Raw genomic sequence first — 21,150 nt, forward strand, 5'->3', positions numbered from 1 at the left:
AACAGGAGGTGTGACCTCCGCTGATCCATTTTCAACCGGGATCTGAGGCAGTTCTATACATGGTCTTAAACCTGATACATGATAAATTTTTTGTATGCCATTTGAGTTAATTACATACCTAACTGGGTTTAGAATTTTAACAAGAGTAGCTTTGGTCCACCCATTTCCCTTTTTTAAAATTTTTGACCATACTTTTTGTCCTTCCTTAAAAGTAAAATTTTTATGCATGTTATTATTCTTTACCACTTTTTTAGAAAGGGTTTTATTAGTTCAAAACGCGTTCTTGGTTTGTGTTTGAAAACAATTTCATTTGGAGACATACGAGTAGAATTTGGGCTGTTTCTATATGTATACAGATTTTAATTTCTTTCCTTTTCTACCTTTACGTCTACCTATTTCTTCTAGATCTAGATTTCTTATGGGACCCGACTTTTCAAAATCGCTATGCCACATTCATAGATATAATGTTCTGAGGCCACATTATTTTACAAATTAATGAAGTACTTACTCTTCTTGTTTTTCGCGAGTTTCATTATTTTTATTAACCGACTTCAATTTCATAGGAGGAGGTTCTGTATTCGGTTGTGGCTATTTTTTTATGTCCGTTTATTTCTATTTATAGTTCGTGTCATCCACGATGGCGCGCCAATTTTTCAAATCTAACCTTTAATATAATTCGTGAATGAGACGACCTATACTTTTTGTTACAGGTATTGTGGTGGGCATGATGTTCGCAGCGGGCATGTGCCTACTAGCGCTGCTGGCGTACGCTGTACGGGACTGGTTCTATCTCTCTCTGCTCACCAGTTTACCCTTCGTTGTATTGTACGGGTGAGTGAGACGGCAACACAATAGCAATGATATTCAATTAAAGCAGGCGTCGGCAAACCTTTGAAGAAAAGAGACAATTTTACTGCAATATTATCAGTTTTGGGTGTCGTTTGGGATTTTCTGTTCTTTCCTTCTTACCTTTTTTTCCGCGTCCATATCTGTCGTACAATGTGACTTATGAGTAAATAGCAGCCGAACCGCTTCTCAGATTTGAGAATTTTAGGTAAATATCTCCGTCGCGGTAACGGAGGCGACTCCTAGAATTTGTGCGATGAGGACAACTGCAGCGGCGCGGCGGCAAAAATCCTGCGTAAAAATATCAGAAATCGAGGTTTCGTCTCGAAATTTTCATCATCCAAAACTTAAAAAATCGTAAAGAAATTTTGAAAATTATAAAATTACCTTATCTGTGACTGACCGTTTTGATTTTTGTGTTTATTGTTTCCGATTTAGTATGGTTGGCGCGTGCTTACGGCCCGTTTATTTGGCCGTTTTTAGCGCTTTTTAAAGTAACCTAGTTCTTAAAAAAAAACCAAGAATATCAATAAAACTAAACGTGCAGAGACAGACACTGTTAATATTGAAGTCATATAAAAAAAACAGCGGGTTGCACTCCGGGAATGCCGGCAGAAGTAAAAACTTGAATATTAACGTTGTGCATTTTTGATATTTTTGAGAAATTGAGTAGCAGTTTTATAAAAAGAGATAATTCTCTATTATACCTACGTAAATAAATTTGAGTGTGGAAAATATTTTAGTATTAATATATAACATATACAGAGTAATTCATGAGACGTGAGCAGGACTTCAGTCTACACAATCAGTAAATGTTAATGAATCGTTCACCATCATATTAAGTAAAACAATCACGCTTCTTTTCTGTTATTAACTTTTTGGTAAGGAAAAATTTGAGTATTAATAGTAATTAACAAAGATTAAACCTCTTTAACCGTTATGACAGCACTATGATTATGAAGAAAATAAAATGTCACACTTGAATGAGATACGATTTTTCAAAAGTAACCAGGCTTCGATGACATCAATTTGCACGTCACCATGATGTCACGTGTCCGTCTTACGAATTTTCAATCTGACGGTCACGTGATACCTGACGCGAGTTTAACATTTTTTCCCCATCACAGCGCCGCTAAAGAAGTTTTCACTTCAAAAATATTCATCTAGGGTCAAAATCCAGAGAGGAAAATGTCGAAAACCTTTGTATGGAAAAATTACAACGAATGTTTTTTCTTAACCCTTTACCGCATATGCACGATATATGGCAGTTATAATATACAACTCTATTAACAGCTACTAGACAAAATATTTTTTATGACTTGCGTTAAGGAGTTAAGCATCCCTATCATTTCAGATTTGCTCGCGATGTACATATAGCAATACATGATTCACGTGAGCATTTCGCAAACAAGCCGAACTGTAGCACATTAGTCAGGTCTGGGCGCACTTATTTTATTGACCCGTGTATTGCACTACTATTTACGTTCTAAACAAAATTTCGATATTTCAATTTTCAGGTTCTTTTGGATAACCCCTGAATCCCCGCGGTGGCTAGTAGGGCGCGGACGCGTAGCCGAAGCGGAGAAGGTGCTCATCAACCTTGCTAAACGAAATAGCATTTCGTTGCCAAAAGGATTTCTGCTGGAGTTACATGTTAGTAATATTAAGTATATGGTAGAATCCGTTTTAGCTAACTATTGATGTGCCAAAGTGTGAAAATACCATTGTCTCTATTTACCACTAATTTGTTCTCTGAAGGTTTTGTGTTAAAGTTATTGATACTGTAGATTTCGAAAGCTTCCTTAAGAGGTCCTTTACTATCCAACTGCAAATTCTATATAATTGTGTTCATAAGTGATTCAGATCAGTGCATGAATGATGACTCATTTCTATATGATAATAACAAGTAACTGGTATTGAGAGCCTTCCTTGAATAAGATATCAATTAAACAGAATTATAAATAAAGTAGATCATTAAGGTCTGTAACTTATTCTGGTTAATATGCATTTTTCAGAAAAAAATAAAAGAACAAGAAGACGTAGAGGCGACAATGCTATCCAATGCCAATGGCCACATGATAGGATTTCCTTTACTCACCGACAAAGAAGAATTCAATGACAGGCGGATAAGCAACATGCTTACATTCAAATCTAACACAAAACCGCCAGAAGAAACACCTAAAGCAGAAAGTATTGAAAGAATAATTGCCTTAGAAGTGGCTGAGATAGTAAATAAAAGAACGAGGCTAAAGAACTCAGAAGCTCCCGAAGTTACGGTAGATTCTTCAACTGACGACGTTGAAACTTTTAAGATAGAAGAAATCCCACCAAAAGCACATATTGAAACATACACATTTCCTTTGACTATAAGAAAGAAATCCGTGCAACTTTTAAATAGAATGTTTAAAGAAAGTCCAGATAGTGAAGAAAATAAGAAAATAGATGAGCAAAACTCCGAAGGGGATTGCAAAGCATCGCTGTTAGATATATTTAGATACCCAAATATCAGAAAAAAGTTCATATTTTTAACTTTTAATTGGGTATCTTTGGGTGTTGTATATAATGGATTGAGTTATAATACGCCTAATTTAGGAGTGGATGATTACTTAGCATTTTTTATTGGTAAGTATTGTATTTTAGAGCCTTTGTCTTACTTATACTAGTATTAAGACGAAAAGTTGTTACCTTTACCATCAATCGGTTCTATTTATTCCTTACGATCTAAAAATATGTTTAGCGTCGAAGTCAGCAAAGCACTACTTGCGTAAAATTTTATATTTACTTAAAAGAGTTGAAAGAATGTATAAAACATGTATAGACTAGAATATCGCTTATTACTCTTTGAACAATTGCATGGAGTCGCGAAAGGAACGTATGCAAGCCAAATAAAAGAAACGAGCAAGTGTGATTGAAAAGCGTATTGTCGGTTTGTCGCTTCAGGTGGCGCAGTAGAGGTACCTTCGTACTTCATTGCATGGCGCTGTATGGAGCGCCTTGGGCGGCGTTGGGTACTCTGTGTCTTCAGCTGCATCGGCGGACTGGCTTGCCTTTGCTGCGTGTTCGTACCTGAAGGTAGTTTACATCTTAACGAGTCAACAAATCCAAACATCGAAATTTAAATCCGTGTGCCTAGAATTTGGTGTCCAAGAAAGTCTGCAATCAGATGGACTAACATTTCAATTGAAAATTGATTTTTAACTGTGTTTTGTCAAATGAAGTTAAGCGCTGGTGGCCTAGCAGTAAGAGCATGCGATTTGAAATCCGGAGGTCGCGGGTTCAAACCACGACTCGTACCAATGAGTTTTTCGGGACTAATTTACGAAATATCGTATAATACCTATATAAAGAGAATAAAGAATAGAATAGAGAAGGATAGATAGAGGATGCCTTTTGGCATTAAGTTCGCCATTTGTACATTTTGATGGCAGTCACTTTCGTATAAACTAGTGCCTACGCCAATTCTTAGGATTAGTGGCTACTGACGGTTGGCTAACCGCTCCCATGAGCAAAATGCCGGGGCAATGCAAGGAAATGATGATTATGTTAAATGAAGCGGTTACAATTACTACTGAAAACCTCGGCTACAATGCAAAATTTTAATGTAAAGAAATTAATAATAACTAACATTTTCAGCCATGCAAATCCCTTAGATAATAGGCGAAAGTTTGCTTAGCTTTGTTAGTTACAACTTTGTAAAATTTTGTATTCAGGTTTTTTTTAATGTTGAATATTTTACTTTTTTAATTTATTGAGAAACAAACAGTCTTAAAATAAACATATGAGCAACTTAGCTAATAGCTACACACTGATTTCGTTATAGACCTATAGTTTCCTAATTTTAATATAAATATTATTTAATATTAAACAATATATTATATGTTTTGTATATTAATATTATTGTTTTTTACTAGACTGGCCGTGGATCACAGTGGCTCTAGCGATGGTGGGCCGTCTATGCATCGGAGCTTCTTTTTCCGTATTCTACGTGCAGATCGGGGAGCTGCTACCCACGGTGCTGCGCGCGCAGGCCATGGGCGCCTCCAGCTTTATAGCGGGCCTAGGGCTGCTGGCGTGCCCATACATCGTGCACTTGGTGAGTATAGCCATACGTAACTATATCTTTGACTTTTATGAGGCTTTTGATGATTTTGACATCGATTTAATTTCCACTTTTTAGTACTGGATGAAGCATGTAGGCACAGGGTCTCTGCCGAGATAACTAAGTGACTATTTGAATTGAAAAATGCAATAAAAAATGGATTTTATTGATACATGATATAGATATCACATTTGACTCCCACAGGGGAGCATCCTTGTACCCATGATATTTTTAGTACATTAAACAAAAAACAGCGTAGTGTATTGGTGTAAGCACTATATACTATACAACGTGCTCACGAGGAACCCAAAAAGATTGTAACTGTGTATTCCTGATTATATTTAAAGACTGATTCCTGATTATATTGAAAAAATGTCCTTGAAACTTTTTTGGAATTCACCTAGTTTCCATTTACTGCAAAACGCCTTTTTGACGGCGATGTTGCCACTATGAGGCCTAGTCTAAATATCCTTATTGACAAATAAGAAAAAGAGTGTAGAAAAGGACAAGGAGTGTACAGGTTTTTAAAGGGTCGGCAACGCGCATGTTGCACCTCTGGAGTTGCAGGCGTCCATAGGCCACGGTGACTGCTTACCATCAGGCAGGTCGTATGCTTTGCACTTTGCAAAAACTAGGTTTTAAGGTAAAGAAAAGTCCAATTCATTTTGAAGTGATAGTTTTGTAAATAACATTACTCTTTTAGTACAAATTAATTCAAAAAATCAAAAAAGGAAACAAAATATTTTTGGCTAAAGTGGCCTATAAATATTTTTTTTCCTTGACCTCAGATATGCGTTGTTAAAATGTTTCGTGTTCCTCGTGAGAACGTTGAACGTGAACGTATAACTAATTTAAATCCCATTCCCCGACCTACTGACTTCTGCAATATTATAATACTCTATACCTTTCAGGCCGTGTATTTAAGAGCTCTCCCGTTGATGGTCCTCGGTATACTAGCAGTCCTCGCGGGAATCATGTCACTATTCTTACCAGAGACCCTGAACCAGCCCCTGCCACAGACTTTGGGTGACGGTGAGCTTTTTGGCAGAAACTTCAGGATCTTCAGCTGCGTGGATGTGAAGAACAATTTTCGGGAACACGGAGACTTCTGTTAAACGTGCAAAGCATTTCCACAAGAAAGCTGTCGTTATAGTTCGTGTCATCTACGATCAAACCTTTAATAATATGGCAATACAAGTCAAGTCACTCGTCTTCGTGAATGACACAATCCTTACCCTTCATAAATATTTAAAAACATGTGCCTTATGTGACTGAGAAAATAAATTAAGTATCGTCACAGTGTAGGTAGAGTTAGACCAAAATGTTGATAGCCCAGACTTTTCCAGTGTTATTTAAACGTCATATGTTCATAGAAGTTTGACGTTTAAATAACACTTGCACTGCTTGCTCTAACTTCAACACAATATGTGTAATTGTTCTGATTTTTGTAGGTGCGTCCATAATGTGCCATTCGCACATCGCGCGATATCAATAACTGCGAACAAGTGGCGCATTTGCGATACGTTTGCGATATCTGGACGCACATTAAGATAATATTTATTAAGGTCAAAGGACACATTTTATAATATTAGCCTTATTTTTATGTACTTAAGGTTTCATCATATTCTTAGGTTATTCCTTTATCATTTTCAGTAATTTTAACAAACGTTCTTTATTTGCTAGCATGATTGGCTAGTAAGTGTACGTATAACAACATGTAAATTGTATGTGTCCAGTATCTTTTGTAGTTTAATTAGAACCAATAATTTAAATAATTGTACTAATTGTAGCAATGGAGCACGGGGTCACGCTAGATGGGCAGGATATACAGTAAATATGTTTATGAGTACATTTACTTGGGCCAGATAGCCTCCTTCGAAAACAGGCAAACCCTATGGTTTTTATTTAAAGTCTATACTTTAATAGATGTATTGACAATGCCTGGAAGATCTTCTGGTCCATGAAGGCGCTGTTGAAGGGTGACGTTCTCCTGTGTATCAAACGCAAACTCATCGACATGTGTATCCTGCCTATCTTAACCTATGGTGCTCAAACATGGTCATTAACTGAGGCTTTAAAGTCCAAACTCTAGGTTTGCCAGCGGGCGATGGAGCGCAGTATACTAGGTGTTCGCAGAACTGACAGAATCAAAAACACGGAACTGCGCTCCAGAACTCGAGTTGTAGATGCAGGTGTCAAGACCGCTACGCTAAGTGGGACTGGGCTGGACATGTCTGCCGCATGCACCCTGAGAAGTAGGCCAAAATGGTAACCGAGTGGGATCCACGGAACACCATAGATAGTGCTGACCAGGGTGCAGGCAGGCCAAAAAGGTGATGGCGGGACGACTTGGACGCATTTTATCCGAATTGGCGAAAAACTAAAAATGATAGGATTGAGTGGAGGAAACTAGGGGAGGCCTTTGCCCAGCAGTGGGACCCTACATTGGGCTAACAAAAAAAAAGATAGGTAACTAGGTATATCTAAGAACAAACAAAATATTATAAATAAGAATGATAATTTATTTGATATATCATATTTGTAACTACTTTATGTTGTATTGTACTTTAGGTGTTATAAATAAAAGACTACAGATTAATTAATTAATGGTAACATTTCATTTGCATCAAGTCAACCAACAACTAACCTTAAAATTAAATCAGCAGCTTTTACAAAATTGTTTAAACAAACAGATGCTGGGGTTTCAAAAACAGGATATCTGTTGAATTTTATTTCTTGTACATACGGAAACAAAGTGAAATATTAACTACTCTCCAAGGTAAGCTTTAGTAAGGTATATACATTTTATTGTATCCTTAACTCGTTCACGTCTTTCCAGCATCATATCAATCATCAAAAGTACATTATTGATGAGACTCGAAAGTAGCTACAAACTTGCAGGCTGAGGATTTATTTTAAACGGACGACCTTGGAAGTCTCTGCTTAATTGAATCCGAAGCCAGCAAGTAGCCTTCCGTTTTTCTCAAAAATGGTGCAAGGAAAATAAATATAATAAAAATATTTTACAGAAGCAACGTTCTTACGTATATATTTTCACAGAAAAAAGGAAAACAATTGAAAAAAATAGCTTGGGCGCTTTTTATTGTATTTTAAAATACATACCTAAGTGTACAATGTTATTTAAGACGGGTCTCTAATGTATTGTTTGTCCGCATTTTCACTATTCATACTTAGTTTGTTTTTTTCTCAGAAACACGTAACTTTTCAGGATTGCCGTAAAACAAACCTATCCTAACCTATCTATAGGATAACCTTACGATAATCCTGAGAAGTTAACGTTTAAATTATGCCAAACAAAGGGCTCCAATTTGAGACAGCTAAATAGTCGCGGTACCAACATTATAATAATAATTACCTAGTGGATCATCTGTTCGGCTGTTTAATAGACCTATGCGTTCATTTGATATAGCCATTTCAACTTTTTTTAAGTCTGAAATTCAAAAGATAATGGAATTTGTATATATGCAACATTGCAGTTCTGAATTCGAGGCTGTAATGTCCTTAACTTTAGAATTTGTGATTGATTGATAAACTACCCACTTCGGGACTTATTTTTTATCCGGCAAAGTCGCCTATGCTATAATGAGAAAAAGCTATTTTTACGTTGTATTTTTACTACAGGCGGGATCCATTTTTAGTACTTTTCACAGAAGAAATGTGTTTTACCCAGTATTAGAAATGGATATCCTAGTAAAGTTAATATATTTTAAAACTAAACAAGCCTTTAGCCCGAGGTGATCAAGCTATTTTAGAAGGTAGTACCAGATTTTTATCAGCGAGTCTAGTAACGAACTACCAAACAAGGTAACCCTGGCCAAAGTCCTTCTTGCAACCGTGTAGAGAACATAATATGGTCTACAGAAATGCGAACTGCAGTATTACTACAGTATAGGTAACAAGCACCGTCAGCATGTGAAGCGGTGTTGCAGCGCCGATGGACACCAAGTTGAAAGGGCGCATCATGTTTCTCGCTCCTACACATGCGCCAAAACGTTGGACATTCTTGGAGAGACGATGCGCGGAAACTGAAAAGTAAAAAAAATGCAGTTGTTGGACTGATATCGATCAGAGAAAAGCTACTATAGTAGATTGATAACTAAGGGATGAAATGGTGCCTTTCACCAGTTAAACGCTCTACTTTTCATTTCAAATATGAGGAAAGTAAAATACATGTGCATCTAAAAAAACGCGGCGAAGTATAAACTTCATTTGTATTTCTTAGGATACTTTCAATTGACAATTTAGGTAACAATATCGTTATTTATGGAATGAGGAGTAAATTATCAGAATGGAAACTGTACAACAAATCCATTTATATGCTAAGTTTTAATTGCTTCATATAAAAAAAAGGAAAAAAAAAAACGTACTCTGAATGTACAGTGCTCTAGACCAGAAACGTATCCTTTACTGCATACTGTTTAGAACAACAACGACCCACTTTCAGAGCATGAGATATAAAAAATAAATTGCAATGATTTTTATTTTTTTCTGGCCATTTATTCTAAGAGTATCTAAATCAACATACTTTGCCTGCGTACATAGTTATTTTCATGCCACTTGTCGACCAGCTAAAAAATGATTCAAACTAGAACGGTTTCGGGCCCAAGCGCCCTTCGTATACTATGGTGAGTGACGGGGATCGATGTTTTTTTATAAAAATGGATGTGTCGGACGCTTCGGCTCGGACCCGCATCGATCTCCATGCGTGCGTCATCCTTTTACTGATTCAGAAATCAACTGTCATTTAATTTAAAATGCCCCCATATAAATTCAGCCAGCAAAAACATATAAACCAAAACAGCGTTTGTTGAAAATGCTGTATAAAACTAATGATTGTATTATCAGCAGAATAATCATAATATTTATGACATGTACCCGTAATTATTACCCTATCCCTAATTAAAAACTGAGAGTATTTGGTACTATCGTCTGACATACCAAGGCAGCCCTCATCGCAGCGTATTACCGCGCAGGTACTTTCCACATCTGCTACGGCCAAGTAGAACTTTTGACACACCACGCTTAAACAGGAAAATAGCGTCACAGTCTTCAATATCCATACAAAAGTTACCAATAGACTAATGAGAGAGACAGCCTGAAACAAACAACATTAATCATCTACAAGATCTTGGAAAAGGCCATCTTATCTTCCTTGTGAGCGGAAGAATATTTTGAATCAAAGAAGTTAAAACAAGTCTTCCTCTATTCACATATTTAAATGAAACGGGGCACGTTTCATTTAATATCACACAAGTCTTCTTGCTTGATTCTTTTTTGATCAGCTTCTATATTTCAGATAATTTTGAACTATACATACTTATGTTAAGACTAAAAAGTTGTTTTATAATTTTTACTTGGGCATTCACTATAAGGCTTTTGCTAATATCTATGTAGAACTGTATGTAGATTAGAGGATGTCCAAACCCTTCCACCAACAGCAACAATATCTGGAAATAAAATTGTTTATATTCAAAATACTCAGCCGGCTACGGTAATTATAAAAGTTCTGCACAAGATGCTTTATCAAAGACTTTTTACCATTTAACCGGACATCAGGAACGGAAAATAAACGATTTCAACAAACTCACAATTTGGTCAAGTGACAAGAGCTTAAATTAGCTTAGATGTTTGTTTTACATTTTCACATAAGTTGCCGTCTGACAAGCAATTTAGAAAACAAGAGTCCCCAGGATATTGAACGAGCTTCATTTTATGACATAAAATGCAGTAAAAAGTTACTTACAGACATGCCAAAAACATTGGCGCATAGCCTAAAGGCTCCAATAATGTTTGAATAAGCGCTTAAAAGTCGTCTTTCTTCATAACTGACATTTACCAAGTATTTAACAAGCTGGTTGTGATTCGTCGTCGAACAAGTTTTCAAAAATTTATTCAATTCTTTTTTCCAAAGTATTAGCTCATATTCCAAAAACTTTACTATCCGTATAGCGACAATAATGTTCACGTCAAAATAGAATAAAACTACGTCATATAAAAGATGTGTTACTCGGTAAATATTAAAGATTGTGTAACTTAAATTGTACGTGAAATAGAAAAGGAATACAGCAACAACAAAGATCCAGTTGCTCTTTTGGAATCTTCTCAAGCCATTTTCATTTTGGAGTACTCTATAAGCTTTCTGCATTTTAATAATGAGTTGCACAATTTGGTTTTTATATATTATGTTCATGGCGTACATTAATAGACAGTATACAATGTAAAATGCTGCATCGGTACAAATAAATGAATGTATGATGTCACTTATTTCATCATTGCCAGGAATGTAACTATTAATAGATACATAGCCCACATTTGCAAGGATCATTAAAAGAACACCTAACGTACAAAGCAGATTTTCGCGTATGCCATTTGGAGTGATAAATGTTTCTGTAATCCGAAATTTCGGTTGGCAGTAGAGGATTTCCAGAATATTCAAAGGTAAAAGCATCATTTGGAACTCTCTATCTATTACGTTGTCGAGTATCATTTTTGGGACAGGTTCTCCTTAGTGGACTTGATATTACTGATTTATACAACAAAGATTTTAATCTAAATATTGTGAGACTTGCACCTAGAACAAGCTCTAATTATAAACAACTTGACTTTAAAAGAAAAGTTGATTGGTTTAGTCTAATCGACGAGTAAACTAGGTAGTAATTTAAAAATGTATGTACTACAACTAATGATAATAACCTCTACTCGCCGGATATTGATTAGTTTAACATCGAACCTGTGTACTTGCAATGTTATGCCATGACATTCAATATAATTTACTTCCAATATGTTAAAGGGGCAATCGAAGTAATAGAGGACTTTAATTAAGTAATTGCATGTTTAAAGTAAAATACTCGTATTGATTGCATAAAAAGATTCGCCAAGAACTGTAGATTCATTGAATAACCATTTAGATGGTTGGCAGTCCTCAACTGTGCGTTTCTCCAGAAACTTCCTGCCTCGTACAGCTAAACTGTGGAATGAACTGTCGCCTGCGGTATTTCCGGACCGATACGACCTTTAAACTTTCAAGAAAAGAGCATACTCCCATCTTAAAGGCCGGCTACGCACTTACAACCCCTCTGGTGTTGCAGGTGTCCATGGGCGGCGGTAATCGCTTAACCATCAGGTGATCGGTCAGCTCGTTTGCCTCCTGTATCATAAAAAAAAGAGGAGGATGAGGAAATTCAAGATGGCGGCCGTTTTTTACAATGATAAATCAGTCATGCCGAAGAAGTGCATGGTAAAGTAAAATCGAGAAAAAATAGAGCACCTCCCTACACCTTTTTTTTTATAAAGTGAATATTTTCGGAAATAATGCTCCAAAAAAATGTGTCCCCACCCCTTCTAACTTTTAAACTATGGCTCCAAAATATATGAAAAATAAATCGTGAAAGTAGAGCTTAATAAATACATTCAATGAAAACTATTAGTAAACATGATCAACTAGCTGTTTTTGAGTTATCGCAAAAAGTCTTCCCATCGTAGTGAAAGAACTTAGGTACCTACAAAGCGCTGTGAAGGTATACCTTTTGCTTGCTATACGTGATACCAAGTGATACTTACTAATAGCCCCCGTTCAAGGCAGCCTTGAGCGGGGGCATGGCCCGACATGCTCTAGGCAGGTTTTTTTAAGACGGTTATAAATTGTACCAAGTTTACCCTAATAAGTATTAAGCGTAAGTATATTTAATTTAATCAAAACATGTCGGAGCCTGGCCCGGAGTGTCGTCATCAGCAGGTTCGTGCATGCTTGTAATTACGAAATAAGATGCAATACGTGAAGTTCAATTGTATATTTTCAAATCATAATCTCAATCAAAACAAAAAGTTTAACGATTACTTCGATACACATCGATTTGAATTAATTTAAGTTGGAAAAGTGATGTGTTCGTCGCAGAACTAGCTTAACGTCCGTCAGGATTGAGGGCACGACACAATCCAGAATGGCGGCCATGCTTCATTTTTCCCACCAACTTTTGTAGTAACTGCCACTTTTGTTTACCTCGATGTTAGCCAACTAGTTAACCGTTTCCGAGAACTGCCAATAGATGGCATTGCGAGTTACAAAATCGGTAATCAATGGCGCCAACGTAACTACAAGTTCTTAAATTTATCACGCGCAGCGCCACTGTTATCAAACTGCGACGTACACATAAAAGCCTGCCGAAGATTGTCTAACTAAATTAAATAATAAATGTTGAATATCAATTTATCACTCTTCCAGTAAATGACATCTAAACTTATTGACAATAATATAACGCATATTGACAATAGAGGTGACAGCAGGGTGTCACCTATTGGTCATTAGCATGTTGAGCACTAGACCTTAATTGGACCAAACCGAAGGTTAAGCCATTCTATTAATCTTAATTAATTATTTAAAGTGGCATACATACTTGTACATAATAAAATTAATAAACTATACTATGCTCATTTAAGCGATTACTTGCAAGTACAAATGTGCAAGTTGCGGAAAGATTCCAAAAACTTCGAAAAGTTCTCGGGTACTTTGGAAACACAAGGGATAAATAAACTTTTCAAAATATCCGAGTACTTTTCCAAGTTTTTTTAAAATATCCACAACTTGCACATTTGTACTTATAAGGTAAGTCGATTGAAATTATTTATAAACAATGCAATTTTGCACGTTTGTTTTTGTTTAATTTAAAGTTTTTGTTTATGTAGTTGATTTTTTTTATGTATACAGAGGTATTATAATACATTTACAAATACTAGACTAAATTAATAACTAACTTAAATTAATGAACAGAATCAGGCGTTGCTTTGCGGAAATCCATATTAACTAAAACAAATAACATTACTTTGCTAATCGGGGAAAAGATAACATGCTAGTCAATCTACTTACTTACTTGTGTGTTGTGTTGTTGGTTTTTTTTTAGTTGTTGGAAGTCAGACCATTAAAATCTCCAGCATCTCCTGGGGATGCCTCGTAGAGAGGCAAAACACGTGTCGAGCTTTGTACTTTTGGTGGTATGTTGTATGTTGTATTTATTCGTGTATATTTTTTCCGGTGAGAGGGTGGGACTCATTACATGTAAAAATACGCAAGTAAGTATAACGGGCAGCAGGCAGTAGCACTGATTGACTAGCACGTAATCTTTTTGCGGATTAGCATAGATTTTTTATTTATTTTCATTAGCTTATATTAATTCAATATACATGCGATGTATTTCTAACCTTATTAAATTTGTAATTAGCTCGTTGGCAGTTACGAGAACAAAACCAGATAATAAATAGTAAAGTAATAGTAGATAATAAGTAGCACCGCACAAAAGTTAAGTACTTAATAGCAGCGGAGCAATTTCATAATCCCAAATTTAAAACTCCGCGAGTATATACCCGAGCGCCAAGAGGGTTAAAGCGTCGTAAATACGTGGAACCAACCGCTAGCAACTACTATGGTAAAAGGACACGCAGCTATATCACACCGCGAATATTTAATGAGTTATCAGTAGAAGACGAATGTGCTAGTAAAACATCTTTAAATCAGAAATTAAGAATTTGCTAATAGGTACAACGCATGACTGAATAAATAAATAGGATAGGTAAATATACTACAACAACGTATACTGTGTTTATATGATATAATTATGTATTAACCTTAGTATTATAAGTTAATCATATCATTTAGATTAAGGTACTAACGTTGAAAATGAGTGCCTCATTTCGCCGTTAAACGTAAGTTTGGCAAACCTAACACAAGTTTAAAATGTACCATACTATTTGTGAAAAAAAAAAAACATTGATGTGTTAGCATTTAAGTGGTCACAGCTTATACAGCAATGTAAACGAATATTTGAATCGCAGTATTAATTAAGTAGTCTAATGTAGTGAATTTACATATTAGGTTAAGTCATAATGGTCAATATTAAGATTGTAATGTATTGGCGAACGCTGTAATTAAATAACAATGTTTTTTTAATAATAAACAATAAAATAAAGCGTTTAAAGCACGTATTTCTCCTTAGTAAGTAATTGCTTTTTATCGTGACTTGGCTTATTTTTATTGGAATACCACTACTTTATGTCGTACTACTTATTAGTATGAAATCAATCCATTAGCCTGCCTTATAATATTTCACTCTAGTTTCGTCTAGCAGCTAAGTTACTTCCAACAATTTATTTTATTACTCCCTTAACAAACATGGATACTTTTTTGGATTTAGTCAGACCACTTTACGTTCTTAGTTCTATTTTTTGCATCCGCAAGTACTCCGTTTGCGATGGAATTGCTTCGACCATTAGCCCCAAGGAAATGCTTATTACAATAAGCGCTAATTGTATATTGATTTATTTATTCTATTCTACTTTCCAAATCAGAGGATTAGAGGAGATTTCCCTCAAATTATATTATCTTGTGATATATGGCCAGCATGTGTTTTCTTTTGTCATAATAAGTTGTCATAACATGAGATTGAGTAAGGTATTTGTGGCATTAATCAAAATACTCCAGGAACTTTACAATTTTGAAAGAAGTCAGCTCTCGCCTAAAGCGGTAAAGAGAAAGATGATGGTAGCTTGTGGAATTCTGATGTATTTATACATTGGGGTCACCATTCCAAAACTCGTATTAGATCCATACTGGAATTGGATCCGATGCTTGTTGCTAGGGTCTTAGCATCATCGTCGACTTTGAACTGGTTTTCATAATCTTTATAATCAGATTTTTGGCTTTAAAATTCAAAACGTGGTCTAAAGTTATTAGTAAATATTCTTCTGAACAAAAAAATTACAATTGTCAGACTAACTTTATAAACATAGACAGTCCAATACGAGAAATAAGAAATACAAGAAGTTCAAGAAGAAAAAAAGAAACTGAGAATTTAACTGAAGATGAACAAAATAACGTCCTAGAAATATACCCAGAGATTGATGTGGACAACACCGATGAAGCAAAGAAACTCTTTGAAGTTTATAATCAATTAGTAAATGGTACTAACCTGATGAAATCTGCGTTTCAATTCACCGTACGTGATCTTTTTGCTACTTTAGCTGTGTGTTTGATTTTACTATGTTTGAATTTTAAATATTTTCTATATTTTTCAGATATTCTTTCACGCATTTACAATTTTCACACAATCATTAGTGTACATCGCAGTGCTAATTTTGTGGGCTAAATTTACTGAGTGAGTATCATTCATAATAAATTGCACCAATATGTATCAGTTAAAACCTTAAAGGCGTTAGTGTTTAAACATAGAGAGAATTTTATAAGTGAGTTTAAGTTTATATTTGTAGATTTTATGATAGTGAATTTTGGAGTTCCACAAGGCCCAACCTTGTACATTCTATAAATTCCTACACTATAAAAAATGGGGACATAAATATATACAGACGTAACCATGATATCAGTCTCGTCTAGTAACTTGATAGTTGGTTACATTTTTTTTTTAATCCTCAGTTTGACACGCAAACAAGGAGCGGCGTGTTAATCAGCCACTCCATGGGCATTGTTGGATGGATTACGAAGGCGTTGGTAATCCAGGCTTTTGTGGGGTACGAGATGGAGGGCCTGTACACTGGCGTGCGAGCTTCACGTACTGCGGCCTGTGTTCTTATAGGTCGGCGGCAATGATTGTGAGTGTTTGTTCCTTAACATACAGAAATAGTGTTTCTGATGTAGGCACATAAGAAAGGCCTTGAGAAACATTAATACTCTAAAGGAAACACCTCAGTGAGTCATTCAGAATAACATTTTAAGTATTTTTGAGCTGCCGATGCAAATAGAAAGTGAAGAGACTTTTTTAATCGACTCTTACTCTTACTTTAGTGTTTCCTGTATACACATCATTAACAAAAATGTATTCTTATTAGATTCGGTACTTAGAAAGTCATGACTGGCTGTCTTCCTGCGAACTAGGTTTCAGAAAGGGAAACGGAGGGGGCTGTAAATTTTCTGACCACAATTGTAGCAAACTGCCAGGATAAAAACGAAGCCTGCATTGGGATATTTCTGGACTTGGCTAAGGCCTTTGGTACTAAACGCGTATGGTGTCAGAGGCATATCGTTCAGTAGCATAAAAGCTACCTGTCAGAGCGGCGACAGGTCGAGAAAGTTGGCTATCACGAAAGAAATCCAATGATAGTGAATTTTGGAGTTCCACAAGGCCCAATCTTGTACATTCTATAAATTCCTATCTATAAATGAAATCATCGAGTCTGAAAGAGTTCAGCATGCTGTCTTCAAGATAATGCTTAAAAAAAGCATTTAGGTGCTCAACATTTTTGCTGTACAGAAATTGTGAAGTGCTCACCGGTTCGTCAGTTGTATCTGCTTAAGATAATTGTTGCTAAGCACAAGTCTGGGAACTTATGCTTAAAAGAAGAGTTTTGTAGGTCCAGCTGGTGCGCACTGTCTTTGCTAAACGTTTGGATCCTTACACATATCTAGTTTTATTTACAATGTCGCTACAAGACAATCCAATATCAAAGATAAATCAGTTTTTGGCGCTAAACTATTCGTTAAGAAATGCCTAGCCATTTTAACCTATGACGTTGATGAGACGGAGAAAATTGTCCAAATTAGAAATTACTAAAATTTGAGGTACAGACATATTTAAGTTCAATTATTTTTAGTTTAGTCCGAATAGTTTATACCGTGTAGTTTAAAATTGTAGTTGTAGCTAACCTAACATTTACGTTATGTCAACCGGTTATAACACTCTTTGTCACAACTCATTGGTGTCCGCGATCCAGGAGTGCCTGCGGGTATCAAAGATTAATCCTTTTGTATTTGTACCTTAGTGATAAATACAATATTTATAATTTTTTTTTTCCAATTGACTATAAATATTTTATTCATTATAAAAAAACACAATATAAATTAAAACTACAATATTACTAAATTAAATCTAAAATAAAACTAAAATAAATCTAAAAATGGCCCCTGCGGCATAGTACCGAAGACGCTGGCAGCATTTCCTCGCTGGATCGTTAGACTGATGCGTTGAGCGAGGAAGCTGCCAGCTCTTTGATCTCCTGTGGCGTCTCTGAGCTCTTAGACAGATCTTTGAAGAGACTCAGAGCGCCAGGGCCCCACGGACCAAGGGTCTCGACACCGAATGGAATAAAATTGTACTCGGTGCCGATACCCCTGTATTTTCCTACCTTGGCGTTCTCCACCGCCTCTGCCGCTGTCGCTGCCCTCATGGAAGTTCGGTGGAGATGTGACGGGGCTAGTGTGTCTACACACGTTGCATCCCACACCAGCACCCGTCCCATACTCCACGGAATCAAGGACATACCGTCCGGTCTCTTGCCGTCAGTTCTGGATATGCCGGTCGGCTCTAAAAGGGCCGGCACATTAACTGAGGCTAGAGACCGGCGGATGATGTCATTGAGGGCAGCATGTCTTGAAAAGCGGCCAGCGCTTCGTTGGCAGGAAAGTCCGTGGTGCCCTAGTTGGTCAACTTCACTTCCGCAGGGGCAGCGATGGGGGGCGCAGACCGGGACCCGAGACGAAGGCAAACTGCAATACGAAGTGTGTCGGGATTTAGAAACGTGCCTAAATTTGGGGAGGGGTGCGCATGGAGCCAGTATCCAGCTTCCCGTGTTCCTGCAGCTAGGAGTCTGGCTCGTCCCTCGGTGTCGGATTCATTTAGTAAAGAAATTACGGTAAATTTACATGCAATGGTCGTCCTCAGCTCCTTTGAGATTTCGGGTGTTCGGGAAAATTTTGACCGGGGCAAGCAACTGGCCAAGCAATTTTTGGCATCAGCCAAGCCCGTAGCCTCACAGTTTGTTCGTAGGATTTTTCCTATGAGACTGGATGAGCTATGGACTGACGACAAAAATGCTGGTAAAGCCACACTGGACGTTTTTGCGGATTCCTAACCCACCATGCCGGGATGGGAAGGGATCCTTGGGTCCAAGACTGCTCGTTTAGCTGGATATTGAGAACGGATTCTAGATTACTTTTAATTAAACAGTCTATCTGTAACAGAAGATTTTGATTTTTCCAAAGGGGACAGCAGCGAAGCACATAAGTTAATTTAGGGACAAATAGGCAGAATTTTATAATACTTAACGCATAATGAGGGCTAATTTCTAGCAACCGGTGAGAATGATTTTCGAATTTGGAAACAGAATTTTGAACAAAATTTGCAAAATTTTCTTCGAATATAGGGGATCCCAGGAGGCAAAGGTTACTTTTGTCGAGTAACTTAATGTTAGGTGCAAGTTGGTTGAATTTTTGTTTCAAGTTATCAAGGTTAATATGAGAATTTTGAATAAATAGTTCACATTTGTCAAATTTAATTCTAGGCCGATGGATTTAAATTTATCAATTATTACGGAAAGGTCGGCTAATACAGTATTTGAGTCACCTCCTAGGGTCCCGTCATCCAGGTACCAAACGTTAAATTTAGATGTCAAATTTTTGATTATAGGGTGTATTGCCAAACTGAAAATTGCAGGCCCCAGAGGATCTCCTTGTTGGCAGCCGACTTCTGAAGACAATTCGTTTGACCGGTACATTAATTTAGTTGGATCCGCGTAACAGTGGAGGAGATAGTTATATAATTCTGGAATGTTAGATTTTACTTCTGCCAACAAGGTATCTCTGTCCAAAGAATTAAATGCATTTTTGACATCAATTTTGAGCAACACTTCGCACTGGCCGTTGCTAAGGAAGGTCCGGAGGGCATGCACGGCGGCTTCGCAGCCTCCTTTGATTCCAAAGCCTAATTGAGTTGGTTCAAAAGATTTTTGAAGTTTTGGCAGGATGTGTCGAACTGCAATTTTGGAAGCCAATCGGCGAAGTGTTGCACCAACAGCAATTGGCCTCACCCCTCCATCCTTTTTAGTCAAGGCAATTAAGTTTGCCCCGTATAAAATGGGCAAAATGTCTGGGTGAAACATTACCATTTATAATTTGAATTTGAATGAGATGTTCAATCATGATATTTATTACTCAGTGGCAACGACGCGATCAGCCAAAAACGCGCTGCGATTGTCCAGTAGTCAGCCGTGCCGCTTCAAGGCCGTCGGCGCGCTGCCCGTCGACGCTGCGTTACCGCTGCGACTCGCTGCGCTGGTTGGCTCCTACACGGTTCGTCTTGTTGCAATTTCGCGTTGCTATAAGCAATGTTCGACGTTTAGAGATACCTCACACTAGCGTCTTTGGAGCTAGAGAGTCTAGTCAGCGCTATGATGTAAATGGTATCACTGCGCAGTTGCGCCAACGTTGCGTCGGGCCAGCCACAGGGTTGACTAGACGCCGACGCTCGGGAAACGCTAGTGTGGGGGTCTCTCTTTTGTGTTCTGCTTTTACCAATATGCATGTCTTAAGATTGTTATTGTGAAAAAACAAGAATAGGTTGTATAATCTGTTTTATTTTAACATCAATTTGTAACCAATTATTTTATAGATTTATAATTACGAGTATCTATCACTATCAGTTTAGTAACATTATGTTGATACACCCTTTCGATGTTCATGATTCTAACAGGTACCTATACCTGGTGTGTAAGTTTTCTATCTCTAAAAAATAAATATAAGTTGTCGGCTAAAGTAACAACTTTAAAATAAATTTAAAGTGGCAATATTGTCTTAGTTATTCATGAAATAAAACTTTAAGATTATATTGAAAAAGTTGTGGTCATTAGACTCCTGATATTAGAACTGAGTACTATATATATGTATATATATATTATATGTTTATGTATGCATATATTTATTTACAATGTGTATCTTATATATAGGTGTATATAGATTTATGTATCTGTTATAGTTTGCGTATTCATAATACGGGTTGTCTACTTTTTTTTTTTTTATTATTATTGATTGCTCTCGTCCTACTTTTATGTGTATTCAAAATTCTCATATTGCTCCTGTTAATATTGATTTGTCTTTCACTTATTGGTGTTTGATCCTTTCACATTTTCTCAAAGGTTAGCGCGAAGAGATCCCTTTTAGGGATTAGGTCGCCTTTGTACATACAATTTTTTTGTTTTGTTTTGCCTGTTTTATGTTAACCTGTTTATGTGCAATAAAGTGACATACATACATACATACATATCGCAAACCCTAATTGTCTTGAATTTCAGTTACGATGTTTGCGACTTTTAAGCCGACGATATATGGTAAGTATCAAATTTAAAATTGGTACAGTATGCTAAACGTCAGGAGCGCCGTAGTAGGTATCTCGCCTGCGAGAAAGACTACC

At 36.7% G+C, this 21,150-nt stretch overlaps 3 protein-coding genes across 8 annotated transcripts in view; 2 read left to right on the forward strand and 1 right to left on the reverse strand.

Moving 5' to 3' along the window:
- The window catches only part of LOC133530130 (organic cation transporter 1-like), a 47,147-nt gene extending 39,595 nt beyond the window's left edge, over window positions 1-7,552 (forward strand). For all 6 annotated transcript variants that reach the window (XM_061867975.1, XM_061867974.1, XM_061867976.1 and 3 more), the window contains 6 exons: window positions 711-831; window positions 2,364-2,499; window positions 2,862-3,468; window positions 3,787-3,918; window positions 4,758-4,939; window positions 5,857-7,552. In XM_061867975.1, coding sequence (XP_061723959.1) covers window positions 711-831; window positions 2,364-2,499; window positions 2,862-3,468; window positions 3,787-3,918; window positions 4,758-4,939; window positions 5,857-6,060 — 1,382 coding nt within the window. In that variant the 3' untranslated portion in view covers window positions 6,061-7,552. The remainder of the gene's footprint in view (window positions 1-710; window positions 832-2,363; window positions 2,500-2,861; window positions 3,469-3,786; window positions 3,919-4,757; window positions 4,940-5,856) is intronic.
- Window positions 7,553-7,680: 128 nt separating this feature from the next.
- On the reverse strand, window positions 7,681-11,453 carry LOC133530419 (uncharacterized). Its single transcript, XM_061868329.1, has 3 exons — window positions 10,684-11,453; window positions 9,905-9,987; window positions 7,681-9,033 (listed from the first exon to the last, which is right to left on the reverse strand). The coding sequence occupies exons 1-3, from the start codon at window positions 11,451-11,453 to the stop codon at window positions 8,822-8,824; spliced, it is 1,065 nt and encodes a 354-aa protein (XP_061724313.1). The 3' UTR covers window positions 7,681-8,821.
- A 2,793-nt stretch (window positions 11,454-14,246) lies between these two features.
- LOC133530420 (uncharacterized) lies at window positions 14,247-20,116 on the forward strand. Its single transcript, XM_061868330.1, is given in 4 exon segments — window positions 14,247-15,599; window positions 15,601-16,096; window positions 18,408-18,598; window positions 19,872-20,116. Coding segments are annotated over 4 exon segments (1,386 nt in total). The 5' UTR covers window positions 14,247-15,128; the 3' UTR covers window positions 20,100-20,116.
- Window positions 20,117-21,150: the final 1,034 nt, after the last annotated feature.

The sequence above is a fragment of the Cydia pomonella genome, chromosome 22, assembly GCF_033807575.1.
Source record: "Cydia pomonella isolate Wapato2018A chromosome 22, ilCydPomo1, whole genome shotgun sequence".
In the NCBI taxonomy this organism is placed as follows: domain Eukaryota; kingdom Metazoa; phylum Arthropoda; class Insecta; order Lepidoptera; family Tortricidae; genus Cydia; species Cydia pomonella.

What these genes read in the sequence shown, in the direction of transcription:
- LOC133530419 (XM_061868329.1), bottom strand. Translation starts at nt 11,453, where the DNA reads ATGATACTCGACAACGTAATAGATAGAGAGTTCCAAATGATGCTTTTA. An exon ending in AACTTTTTACTGCATTTTAT is followed by an intron (nt 9,988 to 10,683) that starts GTCATAAAATGA and finishes TTCCTGTTTAAG; the next exon opens with CGTGGTGTGTCAAAAGTTCT. An exon ending in CTGCGATGAGGGCTGCCTTG is followed by an intron (nt 9,034 to 9,904) that starts GTATGTCAGACG and finishes TAGCTTTTCTCT; the next exon opens with GATCGATATCAGTCCAACAA.